The following is a 16,793-nucleotide window of genomic DNA, read 5'->3' on the forward strand; positions in this document are numbered from 1 at the left end:
TTAATTATTCACTGTACTTCGCTTGAGCTCCTGCAATCAGAACAATGACTCCGGACTGGAGGCAGTGTTAGCTCTAGAATGCACTGCACATCACTGGCAGTTTTTACTCACTATAGTCGGTTTTAAAATACTTTTCAATGCACAAGCAGTAAATATGTGGATACCGACAGAACACGAAAAATACGGGGTCGGTAAGTTAATTTGGTGTATATTTCACAGTGAACTACTATTCCGAATAAATAATGAAATAGCGGCTATTACTATGCACAGAAGTATCCGAGCTCGATAGCGACATTGCATAAAAATTACAAAGTACAAAGTGCCCTGTTATTCGGCTACGATGTTTATAAGAAGACATTTGGCGACTGATAACTGGCACATTATTGGTTCGCGTATCAGAATACCATTTTACAGTTGTACTTATTGAAAATAGATATGATTGACAGGTGTACGTGTTCACGGTTTATATTGTTTGGATTGTGCTTTATTGCTAGTTTGTCTTTAGAAAGGCTTGTTACCCTGATGGGTGATGTACCATATATATTTTCCGTTCACTGTATGCACTTGTCAACGCTAAAGCAACTAGCTAAATGAGAACCAAGTATAAACGACAGTTTTAGCTGCTTAAGTTATTAATTGTAATGTTCATTATCTTTATGATAAATATGAAGTATTGTCGTTCGTGAAAAAGTGAGCGCAAGATGTTCGTTCGGTGACTGCCACAGATGCACACCGCTTATCACTTTTGCAAGTCGCTCTGTATAAGCGCGTGTATGTTATTGTAATGTAATATAATATTGTTGGTAGTCCACCGATAATTGTTTGTTTCCTATTGTGTTTATAAAGGGAGACGTTAAATAAGCAAGGCATAACAATTTGTAAGTGACCGCTGTTAGCAAAAGGATGTTGTCTTTCTCAGCATGTATTTTAAAACACGGGAGAATGTTAAGTCAGATTCTAAAGGGAAAACGGGCATTGCGAAGGGTTTGGTTGGACAGAATACCGAACACACGCGAATCACTGCATTTCGGAAAGATATTTCAATGCTGTACTTTTTTAATGTGATTTTAATGTCTCACCGCAAAAGATGACATTCCATTAAATTCTTGTGGTCTCCTCAATCGTGTGGATTCGAACTATGTCACTTACCTTAAGTTTTTCTTCCACGGTCATCTCAGTCGCATGAGAGATTGTATGTGCTCTCCGTTGATTTGTTCGTGCGTTTCACGAGTGCGCTCAGATAGGTCTATCCATCTTGGTCGTGAGGGAAAAAGTCTTCAGCCGCAGTCTGTGCAAACGCGGAGAGTAGGGGGGTAGTCATCATTTCTCTGACACTTATATTTATTTTAGGATGAATTTGTCATTGCATAGTATATATCTGTTGTGATATACTAGATTTACTGTATTAAATTCTGCATTGGCTGATAACGCAGTTCGTTCAATCACTAAGACGTTATGTTCATTGATTCTGTAGAGAATACCCACTAGTAATTCTGCTGTGCGCGGTTAAAACCATCGGAATAAGTATTTTGGTATGGTAAAATAGCGCTTTCCTACCGTCACATACAGTTTAAAATAGACTTGTATCTAACTGTTGCAATAATAATCATACATTCGTATATGACCGTTACTTACGGTTGCCAAATTAGACTATTCCTCGATATTATGTAAGGGCTCACACTACACACTGGGTAAAGGTTATTTATTCGCCTACATGTTTATATTTGATGTGTTTTGTTGTCTGCATGAAGTTACGCAAGACCCTTATGTATTTGGTCATTGATTGAGTAGTGTTGTTTTCCGGGCCTGTACTCTCATTACATTGGTTCGTATTATATTGGTACTGTGCAAGGTTCTTATTACATTGCAGTTATGAGTCATTGCAGGCTTTAAACAGCAACCGGATCTGAAGATTGATATTTCCTGCCTAAAAAATAGAAGACAATAGCATTGTTGATTGCATAACATCAAGTAGCATGAGTGCTGGTATACCATTTTGCCACGGATCTTGTAAAATACACCTTGGATCAACCAGCTATCTAACAGGAGCCAAAATGTCCTCCCTAAAGTGGCCCACCGAAGGGGCAGTTTCCGTAAATACTGATGAGGATTTGGCAGTCCAGATTATGTGTGTTATGACGGCAGGTCCACAGGGCTGAACGACCTTTTCTTATTCTGAGGTGTTGTTTTTATGGTCCTGTGAGAACAGGTTGCCATGAGAAACGGCGAGGATATTTGATTTTTTATGAATGAAGCGTCAGCTCCTTTCCTCTGGGTGGACGACCCATCTCAGTGATTTAGGAAACCTTGTACCTGCAGGACAGACTCCTGTCTAAATGTTACATTTTGTGTGTGTGTCTGTGTGTAAGGGGGGGCAAAGAGTCTGCATTTTTATAGCTTTTCCTGAGCCAAAGTATGTGTTAGCGTAGCTATTTAAGACATTGAGTTCTTAATGATTTAATGATGAATCTGTCACTTATGAAACATAAGTGAAATATGCTCCATTTTGCTGAGACCTCCTGGGTCCCCAAACTCCAGTTGTGGAAACGCTGCCCACCAGGTTGAGGCTTGGAGCTGTGTTAGTTTGATGTGTTTGACTCAGCGTGTCGATGTGGTACTGAGACTGAGAGGAGTTCTGATGCTGCAGCAGGTGGGTGTTGGGTCAGCACAGCAGAGGGGTGTTAGGTCCAGACTCGGCGCTCTCTGTCCCCGGTTTGTTGCCCTGTGCTGCCCCCCTCCCCTCCCCCCTGCTTGCTTCGGGCTTCACCCAGGGGGAGTGCGGCTAGGCTGAGGAGGGACCCCGGTGAGTGTGGGGGTCATGGCTGAGGTCAGGGCTCCAGGCCCTGGGGGCCTGCAGATGGTTGGGGTCTGCAGAAGGCTCCAGGCCCACTCCAGGGCCTTTCTGCATTCCAGGCCGGGCGACGGTGTGGGTGTAGCATTCTGCTAACGCAGGCTAGCCCGCTAACGACGCTGTCCTCGCCCACCAAACCACCCTGGGGGGAGGGTGTGGGTGTAGCATTCTGCTAACGCAGGCTAGCCCGCTAACGACTCCGTCCTCGCCCACCGAACCACCCTGCTGCAGTCACACATGCGTGATATGCTACAGAGAGGAGAGCGAGGTGGGAGTCAACATGAGCTCCCGTGAGAATTGAGAGAGAGACAGAGAGAGAGCGTGAAAGGGAGAAAGAAAGAGACTGTCTGAGTGTCTCTTGTCTTGTGTGGGGTTTCATATTTCTGTGACTTGTTGTATCATAGGTGAGACCACATGTCAGTGAGCCTTTTTCACTGATAGGAAGGTATTCACAATGGTTTTGTAACAATGTTTTAACACAAAAATCTTACCTATTGTACCTTTAACAGCAAATGTAATCACGCGGGATAAATCCAAATGAAGTTAGCCCTGGCTCATTAATCGAAGCGTGGCTTATTTTGAATCTGACTGCGAGCAGACTGAAGGTTTTCGCACTGCACCCCAGAGCAAGCGTGTACCGTTTCTAACATGGTGCCTGTGTCTTCGATCACTGATAAGCCTGTAGTGTTCTTGCAGGTATTTTTCAGCGGAGATGGAGCTGTTTGTTTATCATGCGCTGGGGCTGCAGTTCCTGTGGCAGTATGTCTGCTGTATCACTTGTGTTTCGGGGTCCCGCGTTAGTAACGGCTTCCCGGGTTTATGTGTGTGGAGGGAGGCCCGTGTGTGGACTTCCCTGGCAGGACTCCTGGCCTCCGGAGGGCCAGCTGGCCCAGGTCTGGTCTGGCCTGGCTCGCAGAGGCCTGTCCGCTTCCAGGTTGGACCGCGAGCGCGGCCAGGCCGGCCCCAGGGAATTGTGGGTAGTCGTACCGACGGGATTGGCTGATGTATCGGGGTGACATCGGCTCAGGCGGTGAGAGCAGTCGGTGGGTTGCCGGTTCGATCCCACCCTGGGTGTGTCGAAGTGTGTCCCTGAGCAAGACACCCAACCCCCAACTGCTCCTGACGAGCTGGTCGGTGCCTTGCATGGCAACCAATCGCCGTTGGTGTGTGTGTGTGTGTGTGTGTGTGTGAACGGGTGAATGAGAAGCACCAATTGTACAGCGCTTTGGATAAAGGCGCAATATAAACGCCAACAACTTAGGCGATTCGGCCGCTAACCGCCGGCCACAACCACAAGCATCTTCTTCACTTTTCTCAACCAAACCCCCCCACACTGAGAGCCCAGGAGGCGGTGGGAAGCGGAGCGTCTCCTCACGCCTGACGTGTGAGCCCTATATATAGCAGCGCGGCCCTGACCGCACGGCCGCTCACACAGAGCTGGAGAGAGGACTGAAACCGCGCTTCTGCTTTCAGTGCTGCAGGAGGGCTGAGACACCCACGTGTGTCACACTCCCTGCTCTGTCGTGCCATAGATTATAGGAGGCCTGTAGTGTCGTGGTTGAGGTACATGACTGGGACCCGCAAGGTCGGTGGTTAGGCTTCACGCAGTTGTTGGGCCCTTGAGCAAGGCCCTTAACCCTGCATTGCTCCAGGAAGGTACAAATTAGTTATATATTTCTGGCTAAGGGTACACTTCTATGCACCTGCCCCAGCGACAAGCATTTGTACCTTTTTAGGCACTGTTCATACCTTCATTTCTGAGAGAGGGGTGCGTTACATTTCTGATGTATCTGTCGTATGAATCGATGCGGTGACGCGTGGTCATGTGGGCAGATTATTGGGGCGAATCACGGTGGACTGACGGTGCGTGGTAGGCTCAGGGACCTGGATGTGGTGACTTCAGCATTGGCAGCGATCGTTAACACCCTCTTCAGCGCGGCCGTCAGTCGATGCCTCCGATCGACCCGGCGAGCCTTCGGCGCGCTGTAAACCTCGACGGCCGCTTCGCTGACGCATTAGTATTCCGTCCTGAAGAGGCCCGGTCGATCTGTCTGCCGGGGCGGAATTTCCTCTGGTGATGTCCGAGGCGGTGGAGCCCTGGTCCTCCTCTGCCGGTAAGAGGAAACGCGCTAACCGTGCGCGTCAGCACCGCTACTGTACTTCCACAGAGACGTTCTCACTCGCGTCTCATTCATGTATTTCACAAGGTCGATGGCCGTTGACAGCGTGTGCCAGAGTTAGCGCGGGAGACTCAGAGTTAGTCTGGGAGACTCTGAGTTAGCCTGGGAGACTCAGAGTTAGCCTGGGAGACTCAAAGTTAGCCCGGGAGACTCAGAGTTAGCCTGGGAGACTCAGAGTTAGCCTGGGAGACTCAAAGTTAGCCTGGGAGACTCAGAGTTAGCCTGGGAGACTCGGAGTTAGCCCGGGAGACTCAGAGTTAGCCTGGGAGACTTGTTTCTGTCTGTGGAGCTCAGGCTGCCGGTCTTTGGGCTGGGGGAGGGGACCGGAGTACCCCGAGGGAGCCCAGGAGAGCCCAGGAGAGGCGGCACCCGGACGCAGAGCCGCGTGGCGTTAGCGCCTCCTCACGCCGGCAGCTCTAGCCGCTGCACCGCCGCGCGCGTTAGCGGCTTAGCGGCTTAGTGGCGGGGGGCGAGTGTGAGGAGCGCACGGCAGGAGCTGCCTGCAGGTTATCTGGGAGCTCCAGAGACAGGCACGGACCCACACGCACACTCTCCATACTGCAGATATACTACTCTCACTCTCACTTTCTCTCTCTCTCTCACTCTCTCTCTCTCACTCTCACTCTCTCTCACTCTCTTACTCTCTCTCACTCTCTCACTCACTCTCACTCTTTCTCTCTTTCTCTTTCTCTTTCTCTTTCTCTCACTCTCACTCTCACGCTCACGCTCTCTCTCACTCTCTCTCTCCCTCTCACGCTCACTCTCTCACTCTCTGTCTCTCTCTCTCACTCTCTGTCTCTCACTCTCTCACTCTCTCTCTTTCTCTCTCTCTCACTCTTACTCTCTCTCTCAAGATTCAAGATTTTGCTTTATTTGCATGACAAATGAACTTGTGTTGCAAAAGCATTGATAACATATTATAAAAACAGCAACAACTTTTGCTCTCTCTCTCAATCAATTCAGTCTCTCTCATTCAATTCAGTCTCTCTCTCTCTGTCTCCTCCACATTAAATTCAATTCAGAACGCTTTATTGGCATTACAAATAGATACACTGCATTGCCAAAGTCATAGTGCTAAAGTATTTAATAGACTGGTAATGAATAAATAATACACTGTATAATAAATAATAAAACAACGCGATGTACAATTTGGATTATGAATGTGATTAAATAACCAAAACAACATTGCCCACACATGCTACAATGAAGGGAAATTCATCAAATGCATGGAAAAGAAACCATGACAACACAATAAGCATCAGAGCCACATTAGGTTTAGGCCTGCATTGTGGTGATAAATACTGACATTACTGTGGCAGAGTATATGTCTCTGAGACTTATTTTATCGGGCAGATAAAATGCCTCGGCTGTCGTTTTGTATGCGTGTGCTGATGATTTAGAAGTCTTTTTGAAGATGGCCCCTTATTTCCGCTGGCGATTCAGTGTGGTCGGCGATCCCGTGACTTTGATGTTTGGCGGAGGCGTGCAGGGAGACATCGTTAGCTCATTAATTGTCTGCAGGCCTTTTAGAAGGAGCGCGGTTCCGCTGGAACGAGATCACGACTTCCAGGGCGATGTACGTTAATGGTGTCTGAGCCTGGCTGTGTGTGAGTTTGTTCTCGTGGAGGAAACATGAGTACTCCCCTCACTCTCTGATAGGGACCCCCCCCCCCCTCAGGTACCAGGTACAGACTGAGACTGGAGGAGGGTGTGGAGTTCCTCTGACCTGCTGGAGAGGGTACGGTTTTTATCAGTGTTCAGGCTGATTCAACAGAGAGCTGGAGTAGACCTCAGGCACGTTAGCCAGGCTAGCCCGCAGGTCTATGCCTGTACCTTAGAGATGGTCTGAGATGGGTTTCCTCTGTGATGTCACAGCAGGTTGAGATGGGTTTCCTCTGTGATGTCACAGCAGGTTGAGATGGGCTTCATCTGATGTCACAGTGGGTTGAGATGGGCTTCCTCTGTGATGCCACAGCAGGTTGAGATGGGTTTCCTCTGTGATGTCACAGCAGGTTGAGATGGGCTTCATCTGATGTCACAGTGGGTTGAGATGGGCTTCATCTGCTGTCACAGTGGGTTGAGATGGGTTTCCTCTCTGATGCCACAGCAGGTTGAGATGGGTTTCCTCTGTGATGTCACAGCAGGTTGAGATGGGTTTCCTCTGTGATGTCACAGCAGGTTGAGATGGGTTTCCTCGGTGATGTCACAGCAGGTTGAGATGGGCTTCCTCTGTGATGCCACAGCAGGTTGAGATGGGCTTCCTCTGTGATGTCACAGCACAGCCTACACACCTCATTTGTGATGTCCCATAATCCTCCTGTGTTGCTCAGGTGTTTCTCCATCATAACTCCTCGACAGCGCTCCTGTCTCTTGTCAGGGTACGTGGGCAGAGACGCTGTCGATTGCAGTCTTCTCGGACCGCTTTCATCATCGTCCCAGAACTCCTTCCCGAGAGCCAACCAGCAAAGCCTCTGTGGTCTTTTTCAACGGGCTGGTGAACTCGGGGGGGGCACCAGCTCATCGTAGCCTGTCAGGGGTACTAAGGAGCCGGCAGAGTTTGCAGGGGCCCCGCTTTCACACGCTGTTTTTGGAGCCGGCCCTCTCAAACGGGCGGAGCAGCTAAAACTCGAGTTGCCCTTCGCGGGTCCTGGAGCAGAAGACAGACAGCGGTAACGGCCCTGCACGGCAGCACTTTAAAAAAGGCCTCTTTAATTATTCGCTGACTCTACCTCCCGCCAGCCGCCCCGCACTTTATTTTAACGCCTCTTTCGGGACGTTTCCCTTCTGGTTTCGAGCGGCTAATAAGGGTCTGGCCACAGACACGATCGCGGAGGAAACCGGCTTCCTGCAGGAGTACATCATCGCTCCCCCGTCGTTTGAAGTTGTTTTAGCGGGGGAGGCGCCTTCCTTCCTTACGGAGGACAGAGTTTGGGCCTCTTTTTCACACTCGGAGAGGTGGACGTAGGGGGAAGCCTGGTGTGCTCCCCTCTGCTGAATCTGACACCTTGTTTTTCCTCATCTGCTGCGGATGAATAATTCATCTCTTATCTCTTCTCTGTAGTACTTTCCCTTCAGCTGTGATCGAAAGGTTTCTTGGGGGGGAAAAACACTATTGATTTTATTATGTCATAAACATCCACTTGATGTGCTAAGTGAGATTTCCTTTTAGCAGTGGTTTGTTTTCAGAAAATGTAACTGATATTATAACTTTAACAATCATTTCCAGTGTCATATGCCTCGCATAGAACTGAGAGAAAAGGACTGTTAGGATTTAGGGACAGGATGAGTTACCTTATTTCGTTTTTGCCGTATGTAATAACCCTTCTGCACATTTCTGCTTTCTAGTTCGAAGTAAGATCTGATCTTAAGCCTTTGAAGATTTATCGGAATGTTTTTTTGTTTCAAAATCAGTCAAGTGTTCTAGAACTCCTTTGCTTTCAGCAGCCGGTTGTGATTGTGACATCGGCATTAGAATGTCCAGCGAAGAGCGTTCCGATCACACGGCCGCGATGACACGCATCGCTGAAGGAGCCCTTCCCGTCTGTGATCCCAGCTCGCAGTGTCAGAGCGGGGTTAAGTTACGCCCCCCGCCCCCCCCGTTCCTCATTAACACGGGCGGATTCTCACGCCTTCATCATCGTGCGAGTCTTTCTCGCACGCGTTGGTGTCGACGTCGGGGGCCGCCCTCAGGAGCAGCTCGTGAGGAAGGTCGTGGAGCGCTCATCCGTTCTGACGTTTTCTGCCCGGATCGAGACTCGGGTGCTGGTCATTGGCGAGGTTTTATTTCTCTTCTCCAGGCATTTTTCTGGTACGGGGGGGGGGGGTTGAGTTATGTCAGCGGGAGGGGGGGGGGGTTGAGTTGAAGTGGCCTAATTTGCCACGAGCCCCTCTCCCCTTCCATAACCGGCACCCTGTGCCAGCGTGACCTAACATAACCCCTCTATTGGTGTTTGCGGGGTCTGGGCCCGGCGTTTAGCACAGCCGGGGAAACGTGCCTCCTTTGTGTGAGAGACAGGCTGAAAGGGCCCTCTCGCCGCGGGCGATGCGGACAGAGAGCCAGCGCTGGCTTCGCACGGGAGAAACAGATGGGAACTGGGGCTCGGAGCCCGCAGGCCGTCCTGTTTAATACTGTACCCACGGCGCTGCTCCAGTCCCGGGGTACGGATACAGAGCACCCACGCTCACCTGCAGACCATGGTGTCGGTACCTGCTGATCAGACTTCACCAGCGGTAACGGAATATCTTCAGTGCCGTGAGAAACATTCTCAGTCTAATCAGGTTCATTTCAATCTGTCGCAAATATGAAGGCGCCCGCCTGTTCGTCTGTGATTTATTTAAGGTGTCTTTGAGAAAGATCATCTCTGACATGCAAATATGAATTATTAATGTCGAGAGAAATGTCAAGCTGTCTGTGTTTTTCTCAGTCCCCCGTCACATCCGTGGTTTATTAGAGGGTGTTTATTATTTTGCAGGCCAAAAGGAATAAGCTTTACTTCCCTCTATTAAGTTTAATCTTATGAGACCCCCTCTTAACCTTTTTAGGTGTGAGGTCACAAATATGTCATTAGAATGTTCTCCTAATTCTAATTCTAATGCTGATGTCACAGTCACGACTGGTAACTGAAAGCAATGGAGTTCTAGAAGAGTGACTGGAAAGCTACTCTTCGAAGAGTTGATGCTGGGATTTACAGGGGAAAATGTTTAGTTTGTCTGTTAGTCTCATGTCTAATTCTCTCAGCCTCAGATTGTGTTTATACTAGGATTAGAGGCGTTCTCTGATCACAAGTTTCCTGATTTCATTCATTTTTCCCATGAGCCAATCATTTATTAAATTCATTGTTATGGAACACGTTTAGCAGTTTCTTATCGGTTTAATGGTCAATCGGCAGCCTCTCGTTAGACACCTGAAACAACAGAAGCCACGCGCTCTTCGTCATGCACATTCAACCTTTATTTACACTTTGACAAATCAATAGAGCGGATCCTTTTCCTGCAGAGTTACTCGATCCATGACGTCCCCACGGTGTGTTATTGGGAGCTGAGCAGCAGAGTCATTCGCTGTGTGTGTGGATGTTAATGACCCTGCAGATCCACTGTAGGGGTTCACCGGGGGATTTGTCACGTGGTCAGCTCCATACTGCCGCGCTTCAGAGGCGGTTGGTCAACGGTCACTACGGTGGTGTTCGGTCGGACTGACCGCAGGTGACTGGGCCTGGTTGGGGTGGGGGGGGGGGGGGGGGGCGGTTGGCGGATGGTTGGGGGACAGTCGGGGGGACGGTCAGATTTCGGGGAGCGCCCGTGCCGGCTTGACCTTGTTTTCCTCTGACCCTCTGTGTTTTACGAGGAGCCGGGCTAAAAATAACCCACCTCAACGCAGCTCTGTGGGGCTGTGCTGGCCTATGCCAGGCTGTACTGGGCTTTAATAGGCTGTGCTGGACTGTACTAGGACTGTACTGGGCTGTGCTGGGCTGTTTTTCCGTCACCCACACACACACACACACACACACACACACCTCCTACAGACTCGTGTTCTATCTCCTGAAGGCCCTTGTGTCTGAGTCCTGCTCCATTCAGCATGTACACAGACAGATGATCTCAGCCACAGCAACCTGCTGCTACGGCTTGATCATGTATTCATGTATTTTCTACACAGGTTTATTAGCGTTTATTAAGTCCACGCTTGTTTGAATGCGATATGTGATTTGCCTTTTGGCTCGTGTTGTATTTAAAATCCTCTCTTTGTCCCGGAGTAATACGCGCTTTGTCGTCTTGTCATATTTCTCGCTGGATTCCGGCACGTTCTTTACTACTTAATCTGCCCGCATCCCTTTTATTGGTGACAAAGCCCACTGTTAGCGCTCTGCCACAACAGAGCGTGAAACTCAATTAACGGCTCCTGCAGGAAGCAGAGCTGTGTGTCTGTTCTGCACACAGGGCTGTGTGTCTGTTCTGCATACAGGGCTGTGTGTGTGTTCTGCACACAGGGCTGTGTGTCTGTTCTGCATACAGGGCTGTGTGTGTGTTCTGCACACAGGGCTGTGTGTCTGTTCTGCATACACAGGGCTGTGTGTCTGTTCTGCATACAGGGCTGTGTGTCTGTTCTGCATACACAGGGCTGTGTGTCTGTACTGCATACAGGGCTGTGTGTCTGTACTGCATACAGGGCTGTGTGTCTGTTCTGCATACAGGGCTGTATGTCTGTTCTGCACATACAGTGCTGTGTTTGCTCTGTGTGACAGGCTCACACTGTCGAGGAAAGAGTAACAGAACGCCCTGCATGTTCAGATTACTGCGCTTTTACAGATCAGCTTCGGGAACTCCCGGTGTGTATGTGTGTGTGAGAGTGAGAGTGAGTGTGTGTATGTGTGTGTGAGTGAGAGTGTGAGTGTGTGTGTGTGTGTGTGTGTGTGTGAGTTTGTGTGTGCACCTGTGTGCATGTGCGTGCGTGTCTGTGTGTGTGAGAGTGTGAGTGTGAGTGAGACTGTGTGTATCTGTGGGAGTGTCTGTGTGTCAGAGAAAGTGTGTGTGTGTGTGTGCCTGTGTGATTGTCAGTGTGTGTGTGTGTGTTTATGGTATTAAACACTGCTCAGGACATGGGGTAGCTGTGGGCATTATGTGTGGTCTGTGTTGGCTATCCTCTGTGTGTGTTGCATCAAATCCACCATCAGTCCTCCAAAGTATACAGCCAGCAATTTCCACACAGTCCTTAAATACACACACTCACACACATACACACACACACAGTCCTTACACACACACTCTCACACACATACACACACAGATAGTCCTTACACACACACTCTCAGACACATACACACACACAGTCCTTACACACACACAGAGACACACACACATAGTCCTTACACACACTTTCAGACTCATACACACACACAGTCCTTACACACACACACACACACACACACACACACACACACACACACACTGAGACACACAAACACTTTCAAAGCGTCTGCCACCAGCATTTTATTTTAGCCAAAGCATAGGCTTCACTCCATTCTCACACGTAGGATGAAAATAAGAGTGGGTTTTGATGATTTGTTTTATAAACTCTTGATGTGTTTTATGAAGGGCACATAAGTGAACAGGATTAACAGAGTGCCGGTCTGTGCTGAGTGACACGGCAGAGGCGATACAGGCTTTAACGCACCCGCCCAGCGTCTGAAGTGCAGTTTAGGGATTACGCTGGCATTTCCCAGGGCTCTGCGGCTCTGTACTTCAGCCTTACCTGCCTGTAAACGCTCCAGCACAGCCGCCGTACCGCCTAGCGGAGTGGAACCCGCTCCCCGGTTACGTTACCGCCCGGTTTCTGAGCGCGCTCATTAGCTGCGGCGGGGCCTTTTCTGGCAGCCGGCAGACACGGGTTTGTTCACCCGAGGACTTTAAAGTTCAGAGACTGCAGATCATTAAGAGCTCCGTTCCCATAATCCTCCAGGAAGGAGCGCTTTCGCCTTTTCTGTCCGTTTTTTTTTTCGATTTCCCGGCTCACCTTTCCCCCCCCCGAAGCGGCTGAAGGCAGGGGAAACTAAAGCGGATCAGACTGGGGTCCTGTGTCCTGTGCGTACTCGTGTTTAATGATAAACTGGGCCGTGTGCTCTCCTTATCGATCTGTCCTGCGTGACCCTGATGTCAGGCAGGATGTCCCCGGCGGTTATGGGTGTGCCTGCACCACCGCCGCTCTCCGTAGAACATCGTATCGCTCTGTGTTACAGCCTTTAGCTCGTTAAGCTCGTTAAACAGCAGAGCTTTTGTTTAAGACCAATTACCTCCTGTAATTGCTGAGATCTGTTAAATTGTCGCACGCTCGTTCAGTCATATTTATTGTTCATGAGTGGCTTAAATTAGGCATTTATGTGGCAGTACCCAGATTAATGTGCAGTTAGTGCAGTACGGCTTTTACCCAAGGCCTGCTGCAGTACCTGTAGCAGTACAGATTACTGTACAGACCTGTCTGTGTGTGACAGCACTGACTACTGTACAGACTCTGTGTGTGACAGCACTGACTACTGTACAGACTCTGTGTGTAACAGCACTGACTCCAGTACTGACTCTGTGTGACATCACTGACTCCAGCACTGACTCTGTGTGACATCACTGACTCCAGCACAGACTCTGTGTGTGACATCACTGACTCCAGCACTGACTCTGTGTGTGACATCACTGACTCCAGCACAGACTCTGTGTGTGACATCACTGACTCCAGCACTGACTCTGTGTGACATCACTGACTCCAGTACTGACTCTGTGTGACATCACTGACTCCAGCACTGACTCTGTGTGTGGCAGCACTGACGCCCTGTTCCCCCGCGTGTGGAATGTGAATAATCCCCCATGATGCAGCAGCAGGGCTGGCTCTATGGCAGCTGAGGCTCAGTTTGAATCCCAGGAATCCTCAGCGCGGGGGCCGAGCCGTCTGCAGGGCTCTGCGGTCCTGTCCTCCACCTCCCGCACGCTGCTGTCAAGACCATGGACTCCAGCTCCAGGGATGGGAAGTGAATTATTCTCGCTTTGAATTCTGCTACTCTGTAATTCTGTCTGTGTGACAGTTTTCTGTGAAAATAAAGGTGGACTGAGAGTAGCTGGTCGTATGAAGAGGAGTGTTGATCATTTTGTGAGCGGCAGGCTGGGGCAGAGGCCGGTTGTTTATGCTGTTGGGGCAGCGCTGTGTGCTAACCGGGGCTAGCCTGCAGCTGCCGGTCTCCCAGGACAGCGGACGTCGGGGTGGCATGCGTAGGGTCATAACCCCGAGCAGCAGGGCGGGGGTGTGGACCCACTGTGTGCTGAATTTAAAAAACCCCAAAAGAAGGTTTTAGGCCTGCTGTTGACACGTCATGTCAATGTCAGCACGTTGTTCGCTTTTTAGAGTGGCGTGTCATGAGGCTGGGTAAAACTTGGAGCATGCGCAGCATACGGGAAAATGTTGGGAAACGCTGAGGTACAGATATGAGCCAGTGGGGGAACATAAACAGGAAGCGTACCCTTACTTTACCCCTCGTCTGACATGCGCTGTGTCTGTGTTTTCAGCTGTGTGGCAGCCATAGCCCATGACTGAGCCTAATGTGTTGTATCTCATTGGGTTTGGCTGCCTGACTGCCTCATGCTAAAACAAACAGTGGCTTTCGTAAAGCGGGGTCAGATGGTGCTGCCGTTGGCACGGAAACGCACAGAATATTGTTTTGGTTGGATGGGTTTCCTTCTGCGTCCACTGATGGGTGAGCAGCACATTCAAATGCACAGTGCAACATGAGATCTGTTCACATCCCAACACAGTGTAACATGAGGTCACATCTCAACACAGTGTAACATGAGATCTGTTCACATCCCAACACAGTGTAACATGAGGTCTGTTCACATCCCAACACAGTGTAACATGAGATCTGTTCACATCTCAACACAGTTTAACATGAGATCTGTTCACATCCCAACACAGTGTAACATGAGATCTGTTCACATCCCAACACAGTGTAACATGAGATGTGTTCACATCCCAACACAGTGTAACATGAGATGTGTTCACATCCCAACACAGTGTAACATGAGATCTGTTCACATCTCAACACAGTGTAACATGAGATCTGTTCACATCCCAACAGTATAACATGAGGTCACATCTCAACACAGTGTAACATCTGTTCACATCTCAACACAGTGTAACATCTGTTCACATCTCAACACAGTGTAACATGAGGTCACATCCCAACACAGCATTCCAGTTATGCTCAATGCCCCCTACCGCCCTAGGGGAAGTATTTTCCCAGAAGCCATATTGTGTGTGGGGAAACCAATGACGTATCATCAACTCTTCCTGGTCCTAGAGTAGCTTCACTGAAATGTGATGGGGTCAGGCTTAACCCATCCACACCCAGCCACTGCCATTACAGCCTGACACTCAGCTGGGAATGGGGTTATTTATTCATTTATTTATTATGCAAGCATAACATGTCTGAACATTCAGACCTCGTCATTAGACAGGGTGTCAGATACGTGTGAAACAGAGAGGTGTGATAATTAAAACTGCTGCCTGAGCAATCCTGTCTTCCTGCGCTGCGATTCCCAGATGGAAGTGTGTGTCTGTGTGTGTGTGTGTGTGTGTCTGTGTGTGTGTGTGAGTGTGTGTGTGTGTCTGTGTGTGTGTGTGTGTGCGTGTGTGTGTGTGTGTGTGTGTGTGTGTGTGTGAGTGTGTGTGTGTGTCTGTGTGTGTGTGTGTGTGCGTGTGTGTGTGTCTGTGTGTGTGTGTGCGTGTGTGAGTGTGTGTGTGTGTCTGTGTGTGCATGCGTGCGTGTGCGTGTGCGTGTGTGTGTGTGCGCGTGTGAGTGTGTGTGTGAGTGTGAGTGTGTGAGTGTGTGTGAGTGTGTGTGTGAGTGTGTGTGTGTGTGTGTGAGTGTGTGTGTGTGCGAGTGTGTGTGTGTGTGCGCATGTGAGTGAGTGTGTGTGTGTGTGGGTGTGAGTGTGTGTGTGAGTGTGAGTGTGAGTGTGTGTGTGAGTGTGAGTGTGTGTGTATGTGTGCGTGCGTGCATGCGTGTCATAGGGTTAAAACATAAACAAGCGTCCAGGAGCACCTGGAGGGCCGTGAGTTGGGGAACAGGGCCGTGGAGAGGTTGATGGACAGCCTCACGTCGGACAGCCTGGGGCTGAGGGGTTCACACGGGACACGGGACACCTCGCCCCGACCCCGGCAGCCTGCGCCGCTGCAGGGCTGAACTCTTAGCGGGCTCAGCGGTAATCCCGCCCGGGCCACGCTCCCTAATCTCACCCCGCAGACACCTCACACCTTTGTTTGCAGTCACGCTGCTGTATTTGCATATTTCCCGTCCGCGCTGAGATTTCCAAATCCCTTTGTCACGAAAATGAGATTGCACAGGGAGGGGGAGACGGGAATTTATTCACCGTAATGAGCCGTTTTGTTGTGTTTTTTGGCGATCCGGTGTAATTATCGAGGGTTTATTTTCTCGGTATCTGCCGGTGCTTGGGTCTCTGGGGTTTATCACCTTCTCAGCCGGGGAGGTTTATCACATTGGGCTGCAGGGAAAGTTCTACTGTGACCTGTCCTATATTTATATTGTATGATACTGTACGACACAGGTGTCAAACTCCAGTCCTTGGGCTGTTCTGGGCACCTGTGGTTCATTCAAGTCATTGATTGGTTAAAGTATCCACACGCCTTGTTCTCAAGGCCTTAATTGGCAGCTGGTTGAAAGGAAACCACAAAAACCTGCAGACACTGCGGCCCCCTGGGGATTCAGTTTGACACCCCTGCTGTATGGTATAGTGCAGCTTGTAGCCTAGCGGCTAAGGTACATGACTGGAACTCGGAAGGTTGGTGGTTCAAGCCCCCGGTGTAGCCATGATAAGATTTGCACAGCTGTTGGGCCCTTGAGCGAGGCCCTTAACCCCCACATTGCTCCTGGAGGGGATTGGCCCCCCGCTTAGTCTAATCAACTTAAGTCGCTTTGGATAAAAGCGTCAGCGAAATAACTGTGACGTGACACCGGTTTGTGTCGCAGAGAAAGGAGAGTTTTATTTTCACTGCTGTGTGGAGTCTGGCTGTCTCTCAGGGCAGCTGCCATTTTGACCCGGCGTGTCCCTGCTGGACCGGTTCACTGGGTCAGTCCCGGAGCGTGGAGAGGAATTCTGACCCCCTCCAGTGAAAACTGCCAGAGACGGGTAACGGGTGAGGGTGGGGAGGTCTCTCTGGGACAGAGGGTGGGTACGGCGTCTCTCCAGACATTCCCCAAATCAGTTAC

General features: G+C 49.8%; 1 protein-coding gene across 3 annotated transcripts in view; it reads left to right on the forward strand.

The window, feature by feature from the left end:
* The first annotated feature begins 4 nt into the window (after nucleotides 1–4).
* The window catches only part of dock4 (dedicator of cytokinesis 4), an 84,895-nt gene continuing 68,106 nt past the window's right edge, over nucleotides 5–16,793 (forward strand). For all 3 annotated transcript variants that reach the window (XM_061229180.1, XM_061229181.1, XM_061229182.1), the window contains exon 1: nucleotides 5–191. In XM_061229180.1, coding sequence (XP_061085164.1) covers nucleotides 155–191 — 37 coding nt within the window. In that variant the 5' untranslated portion in view covers nucleotides 5–154. The remainder of the gene's footprint in view (nucleotides 192–16,793) is intronic.

Source organism: Conger conger, chromosome 19 (assembly GCF_963514075.1).
Source record: "Conger conger chromosome 19, fConCon1.1, whole genome shotgun sequence".
Taxonomy (NCBI): domain Eukaryota; kingdom Metazoa; phylum Chordata; class Actinopteri; order Anguilliformes; family Congridae; genus Conger; species Conger conger.